Source organism: Delphinapterus leucas, chromosome 17 (genome assembly GCF_059928025.1).
Source record: "Delphinapterus leucas isolate spDelLeu-1000000601 "Yukka" chromosome 17, BTC_Dleu_Yukka2, whole genome shotgun sequence".
Taxonomy (NCBI): domain Eukaryota; kingdom Metazoa; phylum Chordata; class Mammalia; order Artiodactyla; family Monodontidae; genus Delphinapterus; species Delphinapterus leucas.
The window spans coordinates 40,852,113-40,869,748 of record NC_143145.1 but is presented as its reverse complement, the minus strand read 5'-3'; the positions used below and the strand labels follow the sequence as shown (position 1 = coordinate 40,869,748).

The window sequence follows — 17,636 nt, the reverse complement described above, 5'->3', positions numbered from 1 at the left end:
CCAGCCGGGGCCGGGCGAGCGGCGTCCCCCGCCCGAGGCTGCGTTGGCGGCGCCGCGACCCCGCCCTCCCGCGCCCGTCCTTCCCTCTGCTCCGTTCCTTTGCTTCTCGCCAGACCCGGCCCCGGCGTCCAGCCTCGCTGCGGCTCGTCACCTCCGGGGTCCCAGCCTCCACGGGCCGGGGCCGCCGCCGCCGCCGCAGGACGGGGAGGCGGGCCATGGCGTCCTGCGTGGGGAGCCGGACCCTGAGCAAAGATGATGTGAACTACAAGATGCATTTCCGGATGATCAACGAGCAGCAAGTGGAGGACATCACCATCGACTTCTTCTACCGGCCGCACACCATCACTCTGCTCAGCTTCACCATCGTCAGCCTCATGTACTTTGCCTTCACCAGGTGAGGCGGGCCGGGCTGCGCTGGGGGCGCGCCTTTGGGCGAAGGGAAGGGGCGGATGGAGGCCGTGGCGGGGAGCATGGCCGGGTGAGGAAGTGGGCTGATTGCTCCACGCACACGCTTTTCCACCGGCGGGTATGTCACCTAGCGCACCCAGCTTCCTTCCCGACAGCTCCTCTGGACCGGCGTTCGTCCCTACCCTCCAACCCAGCCCCATCCCCACTCCCATCGCCACCGCCACCCCTCTCCATACCACCTTTCCCCATACAGCGCCTCGGGCCACATCAGGAACACTCGTGGGTCACCTAGCACGATCTCCTCCCCCGCCCTTCTCCCGCGACTCTCAGCGTCGCTCCCCACACACATCACGACACGGGCCCCCTCCTCTCCGGCCTCCGTCCCTGCCTAGCACACCGCATGAATCATCTGGTATGCACCACTTTCAGCACATACCTCTTCACACTGAAAACACCCCTGCCTTCCACGCACCATACACAGGCCCAGGACACAACTCAGACCCCTTCCCGCGGAACTCCTCCAGTGTTCGGCACTACCCGCGTGCACAAAATGCACACGTGCGGTGCACTCCAGTCTGTATGCATGGCACGCAAATCATCTCGCGTAACCCTTCCCCCAGCCTCAAACACCACTGTCTATACCACAACAGAAACTGCGGCGTGGACACACACATCACAGCGGGCATTCCAGCACTGCCACACAGACACGAACCCACCACACATCACACAGCGCACGCTCTGTTCTGTTCATCACCTAACATACATGCTGAAATGAGACATTGTCAGGCCATTGTAGCAGTGCCTGGTGCATCATAAATGCTATGGAAAGTATTAAATAAAACGCACAAACCTCACACACTGTAGCAGAACTCTCATATCCCCCTGAAAACACACACACACTCAAAGCACTTCTAATATATGCCTGTGCATAGGAGTTAACCCTGCCCAACTTTTGTCAGCCCAGAGCTTATAACTCTACCTCACTGAACATGTGGCCCTTCAACCCCAAGCCAGGGAACTGATTCATGCCTAAATGACAGGCACACCTTGGGTCCTACTTATAAGGATTTATGTTTTCTGAATGAACCTCTTTAAAGAAAGAAAATGTGTGCCTATACCATGCTTAAAAGACCAACCCAGAGAACTGGAGTTTGGGAGCCACACTGTTGGTCTCAAGACTATTCGCGTGACCTTGGTTAAGTTATTTAACCTTTCTCTGAGACTCAGGATCCACTTCTAAAATGGGGATAAAATATGTACTTACCTCATACGGAGTTATAAGGATTAAATGAATATGTGTGAATGCACTTAGCAGAGTACTTGGCACATGATGCATAATTAATATCAGTTACTTCTCTCCTAGTATATTTATCCAACAATCAATGGTTCTCAGCCCAGATCCGCAGAAACTGTGCAGGGTTATATTCGGTGGCCACAAGCATTGAGGGAACTTCTGGTATTTAGTGGGTGGGGGTTATAAATGTTTATAACGCAAGGGACAGCATTGTACGACAAAGAGTTGTCCCTTACACACAGGCACACATAGGCACCTACACACTTGTATACACACAAGTGCCAATGGTGTCTCCCTTGAGAATCAATGCACTTTTTCAGATTTTCATAAAACTAATAATGTCCTCCTACATCACACTTGTTCCTTATCTCCACAGTGCATTTGACTCTTAATTCTTATTTTGTCAGTGTTTATCTATTTGCATGACTCTTATCTAAAGCCATAAAGCATATAAACAATTACTCTTAATAATTGAGGGAAACAGCTACTATTGTAAAATATTCTGCTAACGCTCTACAGCGGGGTAAGACCAGATCTTTCCACAGTATCCAACCAAGAACGTATTTCTAGCTTTGCAGAGAAATCAGTCTTGTCCCTATTTATGGTTGCCCTCAAATACTTATCATGTCATCTGATTTTACCAGCTAGTGGCTGTGTGGCCGCTTAGTTTTGCTAAGCCTCAGTTTCCTTATCTGTATGTAAAGTGAAAATATGTAGTAATACCTAATAGGATTTTGTTACAAGGGCTCAATTCATTTTTTTAGATAATTTGTATTTAGCTCAATGCATGACAAATAGTAGGTGCTCAGTAAACCTCAGCTATTGTTATTATTACATCATTTCATTGTATGCTAATGCCTTCTAAATTATGTTTGTCATTGAGTGAGAGTGTGGTGTGCTCTATAATTAAGAAAAAGGATAAAGACTTTGGGAAAATGGACAGTGCTTTGCTTGGATAACATGCATCCCTGTTTCATATTAACTTCAGTTTCACTTCATCTCGTGTGGGCTGGCAAGAGATGGAATTAGTGCAGGAGTTTCTTTGGAACTTAGAAAAGTAATTATGGTATTTTATTTTAAATAATGAGAAGCAAGAATGAGCAGTTTGTTTCAAACTTTTATCTTTAATATTATTCTAGGCCCTTTCAGAACAGATCTCTCTTCCTCTTTTCTAATACAGAAAGTCACATTCTTCTGGAATTTCCCTTTTACAGCATATTCTGCCAAAGCGTTCAATAAATTACAGCAGTGAAACTATAAGAAATGAATATGAATTGTAACAGCTTGTCAAACGTAATAGAAAAGGCATAATCTGAACCTCAGGCTATGGCCTTTTCCAAAAATGATAATTTTACTTCTTCCACTAATTTCAAAGAGACAGAAGTCACATATTAAAGAACTACTTAATAACAAGTTTCATGTTACAGAAAATCATAAGCACCATTAGTACAATTAGTACTTACTGTGTCTTACTCATTTTTTGTAATGATTTGTGACCCTTTAAACTGAGACATTACAGTGATAGCTCTGTCTTCCATAAAGACTGAAAGTAATTACTTCTTAAAGTTTGTTTTTCAAAGACTAGTAGTTGAAGAGAGTCAGCGATAGAGTACTTTCGGGGTGTCAGGTTACCCGTATGTGTGAAACAGTACCTGGGTCATGTCACATGCTGCAGAGACACAGCAAGAATTTAGGATTGGCAAGGATTAGATGCCTCTCACAGAAGTCTGAGACAAGTTTGGACTTATCAAGCAGTTCTTTTGTTAAATAACAACTAGGCCAACTCACTGTTAAATCATAGCGTTTAAACCTACAGTCCCCATCACTAACAATAAAGCCAGATGTTACTGAATCATTCCCCCTAAGATTGGAAAAGCTCACTTTGCCACATTTTAGGATAAGTATTTTTAGAAATTAAATGCTTTGGCCTATGCCTTATAAGTTTGTTCAGCCAAAGTAGGGCAAGGAGAGCCTTTCTCTTACGCTCAGAGTGCCTCATATTTACGCTGCTTTCGTAGGTTGGCAAACTTGGAAATGTTGAACGGCCTTACGTTCAAAAACTCAGGCTTTAGATTTGAAAACACCAAAATTTACGAGATCACATTCGTTGCAGCTCACTGTCTCCTTAAGAGGCACCTGGCAGTAAAACAGTGGCGTCAGTCTCTCCGGTGACACTTGTCCAGCAAAAGTCATCACTTACCCGGAAGAGATTGCCTTCCTGCAGCTTCCTGCACCTAAGGGATCATCTGCTTACCCATGGTTTCTCCTTGATATGGGACTGAGGACGCGGATGAGGGCAGGGAAATGGACAGACTTTTGATTGATTGATTTTTATTTGTTTGTGATACTGGTTTTTTACTTCATTTCCTTTAGTGGCTTTGGAGCTCCAGCTCTTCATCTTATCACGGAGCCATAGTTCCACCTTCTGTGTGTCTTCCCTCCTGGATGGCTGCCAGCCTTCCTGTTCTTTCCCTCTAGACCATATCAATTCCCATTAGAAAATAACTCCTGACCCTGCTGATTCAGTTGTCTTGAGCCTGTTTCCTTTATGTACATCATGTTCTTTCTCTCCCAATAACAGAAGGCCTGGCTGTCCTTGTTCCAGGACACCAGCAATGTTAAATGATCCTCCATTTCGGCTGTGTACTGGGGCTACACCAGCCTTGGAGGCGAAGCAGCGCACTGTGTTAGGTGGTGCCATCTAAAGAGGTTCCAGTTAACAGCCATCATAACATTTGTCTTCCTCACTTCCTATTTGAATCATATTTTTTATTGGATTTAAATAAGCACCTTCTAGGGACTTCCCAGGCAGTCCAGTGGTTAAGACTCCGCGCTTCCACTGCAGGGGGCGCGGGTTCGATCCCTGGCCGGAGAATTAAGATCCCGCCTGCCCCGTGGTGCGGCCATAAATAAACAAGCACCTTTTAATTATCCTCCCTTATCCTTATTTCTGGTGTTTTATGTCCTTAATAAGATTATACGTTTATTGAAGGAGAAAATGTGTCATATTCCTTTGGGGTCTTCTGTAGTAAATAAGCATCTGAGTGACTCAAACATTTATTTAGTTTAGATGATGCTTACCTCAGAGAATTTACATGCCTAGTATTGCTGCCTAGTGTTTAGCATTTTAGGTATAATTCTATTACCAAGTGTAATATAGTTTATCTTGTGATATAATCCCTCTAGCCCCAGATTTCTATAGGGGAGTTATCAGCATTTTAGTCTCAACAAATCTGGAAGCCAGGGACTCGTCCAGGCAGCTAGGACTGCTTTCCTGAGCCCTAGGTCCTGGCATCACATTTAATTTAGTTCAACACTCTGCACTCCGTCCATCCCAGGTCTCCGCCATCCTGGAGTTCATCTAGTTTATCTTCACCAGGTCCAGTTGGGCCTTAGTAGCTTTCAGAGCTGTCCTCCTCTGCCCATGCCCAGGCTTTGGCTCAGCAAACCCTCTGCTCTCTGGGATAGACACTCGCAGGCCTTGACTCCATTTCCCTCCAGTCCATCCTCCACACTGCTTTCCTCATGACCTTTTGAAATCGAGATCGTGATCTCATCCGTCCCTTGCTTACACTCTTTCCCTGGATCCCCATCACCTATAGCACGTTGCTGGACCGTAATGCCAGGATGGCACCTCTCTCTGACTGGAGAGCACCTCCTGCCTACCCGTGAGGCCATGGCATTCCTGGCAATGCACCTGGATGGTCCCCCTCCAGACACCTTTCTTGATTGTTCCAGGAAGCTCAGAGGCAGAAATGTTTATATACTTCTAAACATTTTTTTTATTATTGTATCTCTCCTGTTTTAGTATTTGTTTCTGTATCAACTTCTTGAGGCCAGATATCTCAATCATCACAGAATACACACCCAGTAAATGCTAAATGAATCAAATATAAAAAAATCATTTATACAATATGAACTTTCAAAAACGATCACTCTTCTCTTTTAGTTGATATGTCAGCTATAATTCTTAAGAAGAATCCTAACTTTTTATAAAATGAAACGAATGTAGTCTTCAAAGATAATACCAAAGCTAGTTAACATCGGTCCACCTGGTAACCCGGGACTGAGTTTTCCATTGGGAGAGAGGATCCTTAGCAGCGACTAGCCTCAGCCCCATCAACACGAGCCTACCGGTGTGTCTCAGTTTCAAGGATTGCTCTTAAAGAGATGGAAAGGAGAAGATAGGAGGGGGAGAGGGGACAATCAACTTTGCAGCCTTAGGAGTCAGGATAGAGTTCTTACCTTCCTGGCCCCAGGGAGACAGCCTTGTCTAAAAATTGTCTATGAGTGAATGGAGTTTGTTTTCCCGGTCTCCTTGCCCACTGCCTGTAGCCTGTTGTTCAAGTTTAAGAATCTGAGTCCAAAACTCCTTGAGTTCAAACCTTTGTTAACAAAAAAACTCAGGGCTTTCCTTATACTTGTCCTGCTTTTAGGGCTCTCTCCTGGGTAGTTACCTATACTCAGACAGGGGTGACAGAAGGGGTTGAGATGTTTGAGTACTTGATTGGTCAGCACTGGGGCAGGAAGGTGCAGTGGAGCCTGTGGACCCAGGCCGTGACTCCCCCTCACGTTACCTGGGTCTCGGGCCCGCTCAGCCCCGGCCTTTTGCTCTTTCTGGCACCCACCACATTGAGAAGGCCTGCTCCGTGCCAAGCGTTGTGCTGGGCACTGGAGATACAGTGGGTGAATGAGATGGGGCCTGAAATTACAATTTTGTTCTAATCCATTCAGTATTTTCACTGAGTATGGTCAGGGCTACCCCAGCGTGCTTCTGGAGCTCCTCCTAAATTTAGCAGAACTTCGGGGAAAAGGACTCTGCCTCCCTAAGCTTGTCGGTATCATACCGGTAAGGGTAGCAGCCTTGACCTAGAGCCAGCATTCCAGAAGCCCTGGCACCTGCTTCACTCTATTTGTTGTAACTGTGGGCAAGACAAAGCAAGAGCTTTATTTTCTTCATCCTTCCAGTGGAGATAATACTCCCCCACAGAACTGTGGAGCAGTTCAGTCAAATGCCAGAAAGGCCTTTGGAAAGTTCAGAGCCCCAGAGACCGAGGCGCTTGTTATTAGAGCCTCAGAGGACCTAGGAAAGAGGTCAGGGCACTGCCACGGCATCACAGTTGAAAGCTTGAAGTCCTTTTCCTTTTTGTTGCTGTAAAGTAAAATGTCTTATTTGAGCAAGAATCCTGAGGCCAGGAAAAGTCAAGATGGGGGACTGGCAGCCCTGACTGCAGGTTCTGAGCTCCCCTGGGACGTGAGAACTACATTGTCCCCTCAGAGCCTGAGGAGATGGTAACAACCCCACGAACAGGGGCCAGTCTTGTGTGAACAATCGAGGTGGTTTTCTGGGTTTGGGGGTGTCTTATCAGGTTAATCAGAGACAGTGCCAGCGAACTGAAAACTTTTCTCTCAGGCCAAAGCTATACTAAGATAATAATTTGATTTTTATGTCTTATTGTGCTTTTCATCATGATTCTCTCAAGAATCAGGACCAAGTTTGTTCATCTTTGTCCCCAGCGATAGGTGTCAGCTAGCTGAGGGAATGGGTGGACAGACATTGTAAACTAATAACTGACAGGCCCTCTGTGCCAGGCACTGTTCTAAGTCCATCGCACGTGTTGAGTTATTTTATCCTCACAACAACCCTGTGAGGTAGAACTGTTATTACCCTTTGATATACTGAGGAGGAAACCAAGGCACAGAGAGGTTGAGTAATCTACCCAAGGTCACACAGGCTGATAAGTGTGAAGTCAGAATTCTGGTCCACGCCGTCTGGCCACAAGCCTGTCTTCCTTGTCACTGCCCCAGACAGCCTCCTAAAGGGGGAAGAACTTAGACTTTGGAGTCAGTAAAGTGCACATTATGATCATTTCCCCCCTTTGAGGATGTTAGGAAGATTAAGAGAGCTAACATGCAAAGCAGCTAGCTAGCTTTCTGAGTGCAGCACAGATCTAGTGGATGTCCAGAGATAAACCCTTCTTGTCCTCTAATTGAGGGTCTCTGGAGTCAGTAGTGTGGTCTTTGGGGCCTTTGCAGCCAAGTTGCTTTTCATGGTTAACTATGCAAAATGCCTGTGTCCCTCGGCATATGGTTAAGTCTCTGGATTACTGGGAGCTGAGAGAGAAGAGGCCACACCAGAGCTTACGGAACGGCCCTGTGTGGTCAGCTTGTCAGGAGGCCGGTGGCGTGGGCAGCCTCCTCCGTCATGCATTCCGTTCTTTCTGCGCGCCCACCTCTTGCAGGGACTGTGCTGGATGCCGAGGGTACACCCTCTCTACTCTCAGGAAAGCCAGAGGGTGTATCTGGGGCTGCTAGTCTGATAGGACTCAAGATTTCTTCTTTAGCTCACCTGCCTAGCCTTCAATCTTTGATCACGGGAGTTTGATCTTCCTGTACTGTATATTTTCAGTTTTGCCAAAGATCTTGCCGTCCATCTTTGATACTTTTTGTTTTTCTAATTAGGCAAATATAAAACGGCCAACTTTTCAGACTCGCTGCTGTTTTATTCAGGTTTAATTGGCCTTTTTTTTTACTTCTGAAACTAGGCCATTCTTTTGATCCTGTCTTTCTAATAAATGGCTCAAAATTTACAAAATTGCAGTTTCATTGTTTTATCACTGATCTCAAGTTCTTACAAATTTAATGTTGATGTATAATTGACTTTTTTGAAACGTAACATACCTACATTGCTTAAAATCCAAGGTACCCCAAAGGGTATGTAGTGAAAAGTCTCGCCCCACTCTTCTTTTATCCTCTTTGGAGAAAACCAGTGTCACCATACCTTGGATGGATTTCCAGAGACATGCTATGCAGCCATGAGCAGAAGTTACAAGTTATATATACATATACACGCTCTCTTTTTTGCATAGAAAGTTGCTTACTATACTCACTGTTCTGCAAATTGCTTTGTTTACTTCATGATCTCTTCATTTATTCTGTATCAGTTAATTAATTGAAAGCTTCATTCTTTTTACAGCTGCCTAGTACTCCATTTTGAGACGGAACCATAATTTACTTAATCAGTCCCTTTTCGGTAGACATTTAATTGTTTCCAAGTTTTGCTAATACATATAATACCACAGTGAGCAACCTTGTACATATGTCATTTTTGCATAAATGAAGGTATATCTGTGAGATACATTGTCATACATGGAATTGCTGGGTCACAGGGTATATGCATTTGTAAATTAATAATGTTGCCACATGGCGCTCCATAAAGGTGGTATGTGAGAATGCCTGTTTATCTATTTCTGCATAGCCTCACTGGCTCAGTCATTAAATTTTTACCTTTGTCCATAAGGTAGATAAAAATGGTCTCTTTGTGTTGTTTCCATTTCCCCATCTCTTACCATGAACAAGGTTGAGCATCTTTTTTTTTTCACTTGCCTGAGAGCCAATGGATTTTTCTGCTCTGTGAACTGTCCTTCATATCTTTTGTCCATTTTTCTATTTGCTTTTCTTTGTCCATTTGTTCTTTCTGTTAATTGATTTGGGGGGAGAGCTTTGTAATTAGGGGAATTAACCCTTTGCCTTCACGTGAGTTGCAGATAATTTTTCCAAGTTTATGATTTTGTTACTGATTTCCTTGCCATGCAGATTTGTCAGCCTTCTCCTTTATGACTTCGGAGGTTTGTATCATACTTTCGAAAGGCCTTCCCCACTCTGAGATTGTTGTGTTTTGTTTGGGGGTTTTGGGTTTTTTTTTTTTTAATTCTCCCATCATTTCTTCTAGAATTTTGTTTTGGTTTTACTTTTAGTTTCTTGAATCATCCAGAACATATTTTGGTATAAGTTGTGAGTTATGGGACTCCATCTTCTTTTCCTAGGCCACGTTTATTCATTTTAGCCTTGCTTTTATTCTGTAACTTACAAATTGCACGCCCTGTGAAACCCTCTTACGCCATCCCTGTGCATCTACCATGAGTCAGGCTGATTTAGGATGACAGATAAGTTTTCATGAGGCAGTTTGGCAAAGAGGAAAGATCATCATCTTCAGAGTATAGCAGGCCTGGTTTTGAATGCTGGCTCTGTAACTTCTTACCTCCACAATCTTGGGCAAGTTACTAAACCTATCTGAGCCTTGGTTACCTCAGATGGTTGATAATAGCCCAGTGGGTTGTGACAATTAGAGATAATGTCTAGAAACTGCCTGTTCAGTGCCTGGCACACAGTAGACACTTGATAAACAGGAGCTATTATCGTTGCTGTCATTATTAGCAATATCAGTAGTGTGATTTGGTCTGAATGAGGACATTGTGTTCCTACCCTCGCTGTGTGCAGCCATCCTTCAGTAAAAGTTCCTGAAAGTTGGATATGGGGCTTCTCTGCATAAGCCGGGGGGCATGGCGAGTGCCCTGGTAATGGTCGGGCTGGCATTTTTAGGTTGCGTTCATGACCTCTGGGCAGGTGTTTAATTATTAGTATGTCCATTAAAATAAGATTGTACTTTTTAAGGCACTTCCTCCCTGCAGAAGGAAGTCTGTCTGATTCTGTAGTTTGGTTTTGTATTCAGATCTCTGAAGTTAACAGCCAAGCATTATTTGTCCAGCATTAGTTTAGGGTTACTTGGCCATAGGATGATCTAGGAAACGTTTAAGATCTGTATGATCTCTTATTTCAGAACCTTACGTTCAATCCTGTCATAAGTCTGGAAATCATTTCATTGGGTGCAGAAACTGAGCAGCCTAAACAGAAGTTGGCATCTAAGTTAACTTCTGCTTTTAAACCAACACCCCAGGACCCAGTCCTTAACTAGGTAATTCATTATTGTTTCATTCCATACCTTTTCATGTATGTATTCTGACGCTCTAGAACTTCTTTCTACGCGAAATCGGTTTTCTTCTAAGATTTTTTTTTGACCTGTCTCTTTTCCTTTAGTAATATTTAATCTTAATTTAATATTTGTCTTTTGAAAACTGTTTCACTACAGTCCTTCTCTAGATAAACCCAGCTTCTTTTATAATTTTAAGATTTATTGCCACCAGTCTCCTCATCTCTAAACGATCTTCTTCCATTCTGTTTCATCTCATATCTTCTGTCTCCTCATCTTGCGTCTTTCGAAACTGAAACACTGAACTTCCCTCTCCCAAGCTTCTCAATAGTTATCAATACTTCAGAAAATTTTACTGTCATGTATTTCTGTTTTCCCACTTTTGTTTGCTTCTCTGAGCCCCAGATATGTTACTAGAATCTTCTTTTTTGTTGCAAACTGTCAAAACCTAAATTCTTCACCATCAATGTTAAGAAAATTTCCATTGGGGAAATTTTACTTCATTTTAAAACAGTAAATTTTCTTCCATAATCAATAATCAGTCCAGAAATATATTGAGGGCCTATTAGTGAATAATTCCCTGCCATTAGGAGTTTCCTTTCTACAGAGAAGATAGACAACATATAAACCAACAAATGTAATCATTTCAGTTACTGGGGTTATAGAGGAGTTAAACACAGTAATACATTAGAAATGACCAGGCAGGAGAGCGGGGAAGCTTATCTCCTATTTACAGTTCTTTTGCTTCTGCTCTGAGTTTAAATCTTGTATTTTGTTTTCTCTTAATTTTTCTTTCTTTTTCTTAATTAATTTTTATTGGAGTATAGTTGCTTTACAATGTTGTGTTAGTTTCTTGCCGTACAGCAAAGTGAACCAGTCGTATTCATACTCTCTTAATTTTTCTTTTAACATTTTTTACTGCTGCTTTCTGATTATGTCACGCTGCCCCATTTTTATTCATCCCTTAGATAGCCAACTGCCCATATTTGACAAGTGACTGCATAATCTCACTGCATTATACCCTTATTCCTTATAATCTTATGCTTCCTTTCTGATTCCTGAACAATTTTTCTGCCACAGTCTGTGTAGTAAAGGTCATCTTTAGTTAGTCTTAAAACCAAAAGGTATTTCTCCAAAATAAACCTTACCTTTGAACAGCCTGGGTACTTTTAATTTTTTTAGAGAACTGTGACTCTCAAATGCTTGTCTGAGCAGAATGTGTGTTGGGGTGTGAGGTTGCCAGTTGCCTTCCTCGCCAGAACTGGACTTGACTATGACACTGTATTATTTTAGGAAATGATAGTGAATAGTAAATAGTGTGTGTAATGACTTAGCTCAGCAAAATAAAGTTAGCAATCCCCCAGTTTTTAGAACATGGAACTCTTATTCCTTCTAGGCTGACTATTTAGATCCAAAAATGAATACTCAATGTTCCTTTTCTATTTTCAGGGATGACTCTGTCCCAGAAGACAACATCTGGAGGGGTATCCTCTCCGTAATTTTCTTCTTTCTTATCATCAGTGTACTAGCTTTCCCCAATGGTAAGTGATGTAACGTTTTATCGCATTTCTCCTGTGCATTGTGCCCTTGTTAGTATTTTTGAGATGCATGTCATCTGGAAGATGAAACTAGAGGGTGGAATAAGAAAAGACTCTTGAGTGTTGTATGGTGGTTAAGGGCACAGGCTCTCGAGACAGACTGCTCTTTCTGCCACTTCCTAGCTCTGTCCCTCTTTAAGCCATTTCTCTCTGAAATGGAGAGAAGTACAGTTGTAAGGGTTAACTGAATTAAAATAAGTAAAATACTCTGAACAGTGACTGACAAATTGTAAGCTCTCAATGAATGTCAACTATTGTTCTTGTTGCTGTGTTTGTTATTATCAGCCGAGTCATAAAATACTCAATTACTGTTCAGTTACTCCTTTTTTGCTAAGGACAGAGTCAGTGCTCTAAAGAGTATTACTTAAATAATTGTTGTCTTAACTGTAAACTTTGTTGGGATAAGAATTTTCATTATTGGGTTAAAAAAAATTATTACCGTGAAATTTTCCCCCATCATGATTATAGAGTGAGGCAAAAGCCTGGGTTTAAAAACTAATTTGGTATCTTGCCATACTTAAGATTCATACCTTTCCTCTGAATTGTCCCTTATGAGTTGCTTTATTTTTTCTTGTTCCCCTTTAGTACTTTCTCCCTGGAATATTCTCTATTTATTCTCTACGAGTGATTTCTAAACGCTCACTTTTTATATCCTGTTTCTTTTATTTTTTTAAGTTTTTTTGTTGTTGTTGTTTGTTTTTTTGATGTAGACCATTTTATAAAGTCTTTATTGAATTCGTTACAATATTGCTTCTTTCTGTCTTATGTTTTGGTTTTTTGGCTGTGAGGCATGCTCCCCAACCAGGGATCGAACCCACACTCCCTGCATTGGAAGGCGAAGTCTTAACCACTGGACCACCAGGGAAGTCCCTCCTGTTTCTTTTACACTTAGGATATTTTGTAACTGTTTCTGTCTTTTTTTATGAGCTATGCTCCATGGGCCCTGCTCAGGTTTTAAATATGATTTAAGATGTGCTTCTTCTCCATCCTCCCATCGTAGAATATAATGTGTAATATTAGGAGCTCATTATGAACGTTACTGATTGTTGTCTGAAGCTGTACTGTGGTGATAGGATTCTAATACCAATTCCAGCGTGTGTGGCGGTGGGTTGGTGTCCCTGCACCAACAAGCAAGTTGAACACCAGCTGGGTGTCCTACAGTGCTACTCGATTCTGACACTGTCTACCTGGAGATAGCATCAGATTCCACAGGTTAAGTCCCACAAGGCTGCTGCTGCCCCCGCTGCAGATGCCAATCCCAAGTCCAGGGTGTCACCTGTGCTTCTGACCGACCGGCTATAAATCCTCCTTGGGTTTGATTAATTTGTTAGAACAGCTCACAGGACTCAGGAAACCAGTTTGCTCACTAGATGACTGAGAATATTAATCAAAAGCCAGATGAAGAGATGCGTTGGGTAAAGTCTGTGGGAAGGGGCGAGCAGCGTCCATGCCCTCTCCAGGCGCGTCACTCTCCCCAGATCTCCACGCCCTCACCAACCCAGAAGCTTTCTAAACCCTATCCTTTTAGTTTCCTATGGAAGTTTCATTACGTTGGTATGATTGATTAAATCTTTGGCCATTGATTCAACCGCCAGCCCCCCCCCCCCCCCCCCCCCCCGCTCCCCAGAGCTCAGGGGGTGTGGGACTGAGGCTTCCTACCCTCTAATCCCATTGTTGGCTTCACTGACCCCCATCCTGAGCGGCTTCCCAAAAGTCAGCTCATTAACATAACAAAAGACGCTTCTCACTGTCATCACTTAGGAACTTCCAAGGAGTTTAGGATTCTGTTCCAGAAAGGGAACAAAGACCAAATACTTACTTCTTATAAATCACAGTATCACACACGGCAAGTCCTTTAGGCCTTCCAAAACGTTGGCAGTAGAATTTCATTCTGTATTTTTGTGGGTTCTGCTGGTAGCATAATAATCCAACCAGTAAAACCATGATTCTGAATCCTTCAGGGAATGGATTGTTCTAGATAGCCAAGTTATTTGGCAGCTGAATTTAGCTCTCTAACCACTCAAGCTTTTAGATTAAATTTTACCTTTATTTTATTTTTGTTATTGTTATTATTATTTTTTTTTAGTGAAAACCTTTCAAGATATGAAAACCTCTGTCTTAGTATAGGCCTCTATAATAGGATACCGTAGACTGAGCGGCTTAAAACAGCAGAAGGTTCATCCTGGGGCAGAATTCTTCCCCAGCTGTGAACCTGTGAAATCAAGCAAGTTCTGTGCTTACAGAACACAGTAGTGGGCCAGGCACAGAGTAGGCATTCCCATTCCCAAAGGAAGAAACAGGAAAGAAGGAAGGGGTGACAAGCCCCAGGCAAGTCCAAAACGTCGGAAGGCAAACTCTAGGAGATCTCTCAAGGCTCGAGAGTAATCCTCTTCGGCTTGATGCTCTGCCTTCCAGACCCACTGGAGCAGTAGTCTGCCTCCACAGCTTTCCCAGTGGGGGTCGAATCCCCAGCGCTCCGGTCCCCTGGCCCAACAGAGCCGGGTGTTGGTCTTGCCCTTTGAAACCAAGGTGAAGGCAGTCCTCCCCCCCTCCCCCCATGGCCCTGTGGTGGAAATGACAGCCCGGATGACCTCTGAGCCACCTTGGAGTCCTTCTTCCTATGTCTTAAAGGATAGCAAATGTTCACAGTCAGGTAGCTCTATGGTTTGGCCCTGTAGGGTCCAGGAGGTCCAACAGTCTTCAGCTTCAGGGTTAGAATTTCAACATATGAATTTTGGGGGGGATGCAGACCTTCAGTGCCCAGCACCTGCATACCTTATGCAGGTATGACCAACAGAGTTTGGCCTTTCCACAATGATGAAATTTCTGATAATGCAAAGTGATTGGAGTATGAAGATAAAATATTCAAAATATAGACAGGTCATGGAATGAAGGGGGATTGGTCGCTATGGCATTCTCTTTCTAGGAAAAGTCCCCAGTGTTGAAAAGCTTTTCTAGCTATTTGCCAACTTTCTTTTTCCTACCACTTCCTTCACATAAAATCTCAGGATTTTAGGTTTAGGGAGAGCTTAGACCTTATGGAGCCCATCCTTTCTTTCAAGGGTGCTGTGCTATAGTGCAACTTAAGTGGCCACTTGGGGCATCAAGCCTCTTACACACACTGAGAATACCAGAGGCTATGGGTGGTCCCCCTGAGCTCTAGAACCTGGCCTTACAAAGATGGAGTAAGAATACAGCCCAGAAAAAGGAGATGGTGAGCTGCATCTCAGATTTGATACCAACACAAGGTCTATGGCCACCAGAGTCCCCAGGGAAGGTGAGTAGGTGACAGTTCAGGTAGTGGTCACCGTCACCCCCCTCAGCCTTCTACCTTCCGTATCCTGTGAAGTTCTGCTGCTTACTTCCCGGCCATCACTTGATGTCATGAACATTATTGTTCTGTGCCCTCTATTCCTATTTCTCATCTTGTCCGTGCCCTACCATCCTTTTTTAAATTTTTAGTTTTAAATCAGTCAATCAGAACATAGTACGTGTGCAGGAAACTGATCAATCCAAAGGTATGTGTGTCCTTCAAGCCTCCAGCTTTCCTTGGCTGTGTGTTAACTGTTTCCTAGTTCTTCACAGCTTCAGAGGTTTCTTTTCTGCTTTTTGAAAAATTTAAACTTGCTATTTCTGAGAGCCATTTTGGAAGTTTGAGGATTCTCAGAGATCAGTCTCTCCATAGCCATGATTTTTTACAGATATCCCTTCTGTGGAGCTTTGGCAGGAGCTGGGCTTTGGGGCTTCATTAGCAGCTGTTTTTCTTAAGGTTCCAAAAGCCCTGAAGGTTGGGGGATTAAATCCGTTGGACGTGACATTTTGCATGATTTCTGCTGATTTGTCCTCTTCTTCCTTCATGAAGACATCTAATCTTCAATATCCACTTACCTGGCTGAGTCTCTCATGATGGGACTGGGCTTTTGTTTTCCTCGTGGAAAGATAAAAGTTGTTTGTTTTATGCTTTTCTTATCCTGGCTGCCCGGACTTTGTGATACACACAAAGTGGGGAGGACCCACAGGGCTCATGTAGTTCAGTCTGCTCCGTTTACGGCTCGGGAAGCTGAACCCAAGGCCATCAGTCACCGCTGAGCTGCCACCCGGCCTCTGATGCCGGCCTGATGTTACGGCTCTGGCTCCCACACATTCCTGTACTCGGCGGAGTCCTGGCCTTTTCTCATATGAGGCCCATCGTGAGGTGTTTCGTCTCTGTCTTCTACATGTTTCTATCTCCCTGTGCTGCTTCTTCTCTCTGTCAGTCTCTGGCTTTTCTTTTTCCCAGGAGCACAGTCTTAGGGCCTGAGTTGGCCCGTGCCTAGTGTGCTTTGGACCTCACGCCCAGCGGCGGTGGTTGTGCCTTTGCTCCTCTGGAGCCCAAATGTCAGCCCACAGATTGAGCTGAACCTTCTGCCACCAAAATCAAGGGCTCAGATTTAGAAAAGGACAAAGTCCATTCAGCATTCTGTGCAGGAAGGATAAGGACATTAGGGAAGCAGTGCTTGGAGGGACTGTCTTGCAGCCACGTGTACAAAGCAAACACAGTGTCAGCCTTGTTCTCTAAAGAGCCATTTGCTCACACTTTACATCAGATTAGTAAAACTGTAAGTTTTCCACATTAAAGAATGCTGTTGTTGAATATTTTTTAAATTGGGGGTGGCCTTGGAGGGCGCCATAGATTTGATGGGAGGAGCTGGCAGGCACTGGGAAAGGGCACTCCTGGGCATGTGGCTGCCCCCCGCAGCTGGCATTCAGACTACAGCCTTTTCAGGAGCCATGATGCTAGGTGGATGCTTCACCGAGTGGAACGGACATGACTCTTCTTGTTCCAATCTCGTCACCTTCTCTTCCTCTCTCCCCACCCTTGGCACAAATTCTCAAATTAAGTAATGGAATGAATGGGAGCAATGGAGCCCAGCATTTGCCTTGTCCTTGAAAGGCAGTTTTGGGGAAGTGCCCGCAGTGGATGGCATTCCCAGAATGGCTCTGTTTTGGCAACTTCAAACGCATTTATCCTTGACCTAGTAAAGGCTGCCCTGAATGTTTAAGTATAGGCCTAAGTTTGGTTGTGTCCATATGTCTCGTATGTCTGTGAGTTTACATATGCTCTCTGTGTGCTAGAATTGATCAATTCCTACAGGAGGGGCCCTCTGGTTCTTTTTGTACAGAGTCTAGATAGCAAAGAAGGCCCTTGACTTTCTCTATGAGGTTTATAACAGGATGCTTTTGGCCACAAGTAATAGGAAACCCCTTTCAAAATGGCTTAAAGGATAAATAAAATGTTTGCTTTCTTACATTACAAGAAGTTCTGAGATAGAGTGGTTCAGGGTTGACTAATTCAGCAGCTCAGTGACACGTGAAGACCCAGGTTCTTTACCTGTTTTCTGCTCCACCATCTTCAGCAAGATGCCTGTGCTTTGCTGCCCTCGTGGTCTTGGGACAGCTGCTGCACTGCTGAAATGTAGTCACAGACCGTGTCCAACAGAAGAGGAGGTCACGTCTTCCCATGCATCTTTTTAAGAGTGAAGAGGCCTTTTCTAGAAACCCCGCAGCACACTTGCCCTCACTCCTC

General features: G+C 43.9%; 1 protein-coding gene across 3 annotated transcripts in view; it reads left to right on the top strand.

The window, feature by feature from the left end:
• The first annotated feature begins 97 nt into the window (after window positions 1–97).
• The window catches only part of PTDSS1 (phosphatidylserine synthase 1), a 64,897-nt gene continuing 47,358 nt past the window's right edge, over window positions 98–17,636 (top strand). For 2 of the 3 annotated variants that reach the window (XM_022584756.3, XM_089898877.1), the window contains exons 1-2: window positions 99–394; window positions 11,922–12,013. In XM_022584756.3, the coding sequence (XP_022440464.1) occupies window positions 216–394; window positions 11,922–12,013 (271 nt within the window). In that variant the 5' untranslated portion in view covers window positions 99–215. Of the gene's footprint in view, window positions 395–11,921; window positions 12,014–17,636 lie in introns of all 3 variants that reach the window. The other variant, XM_089898878.1, reaches the window with a different exon arrangement.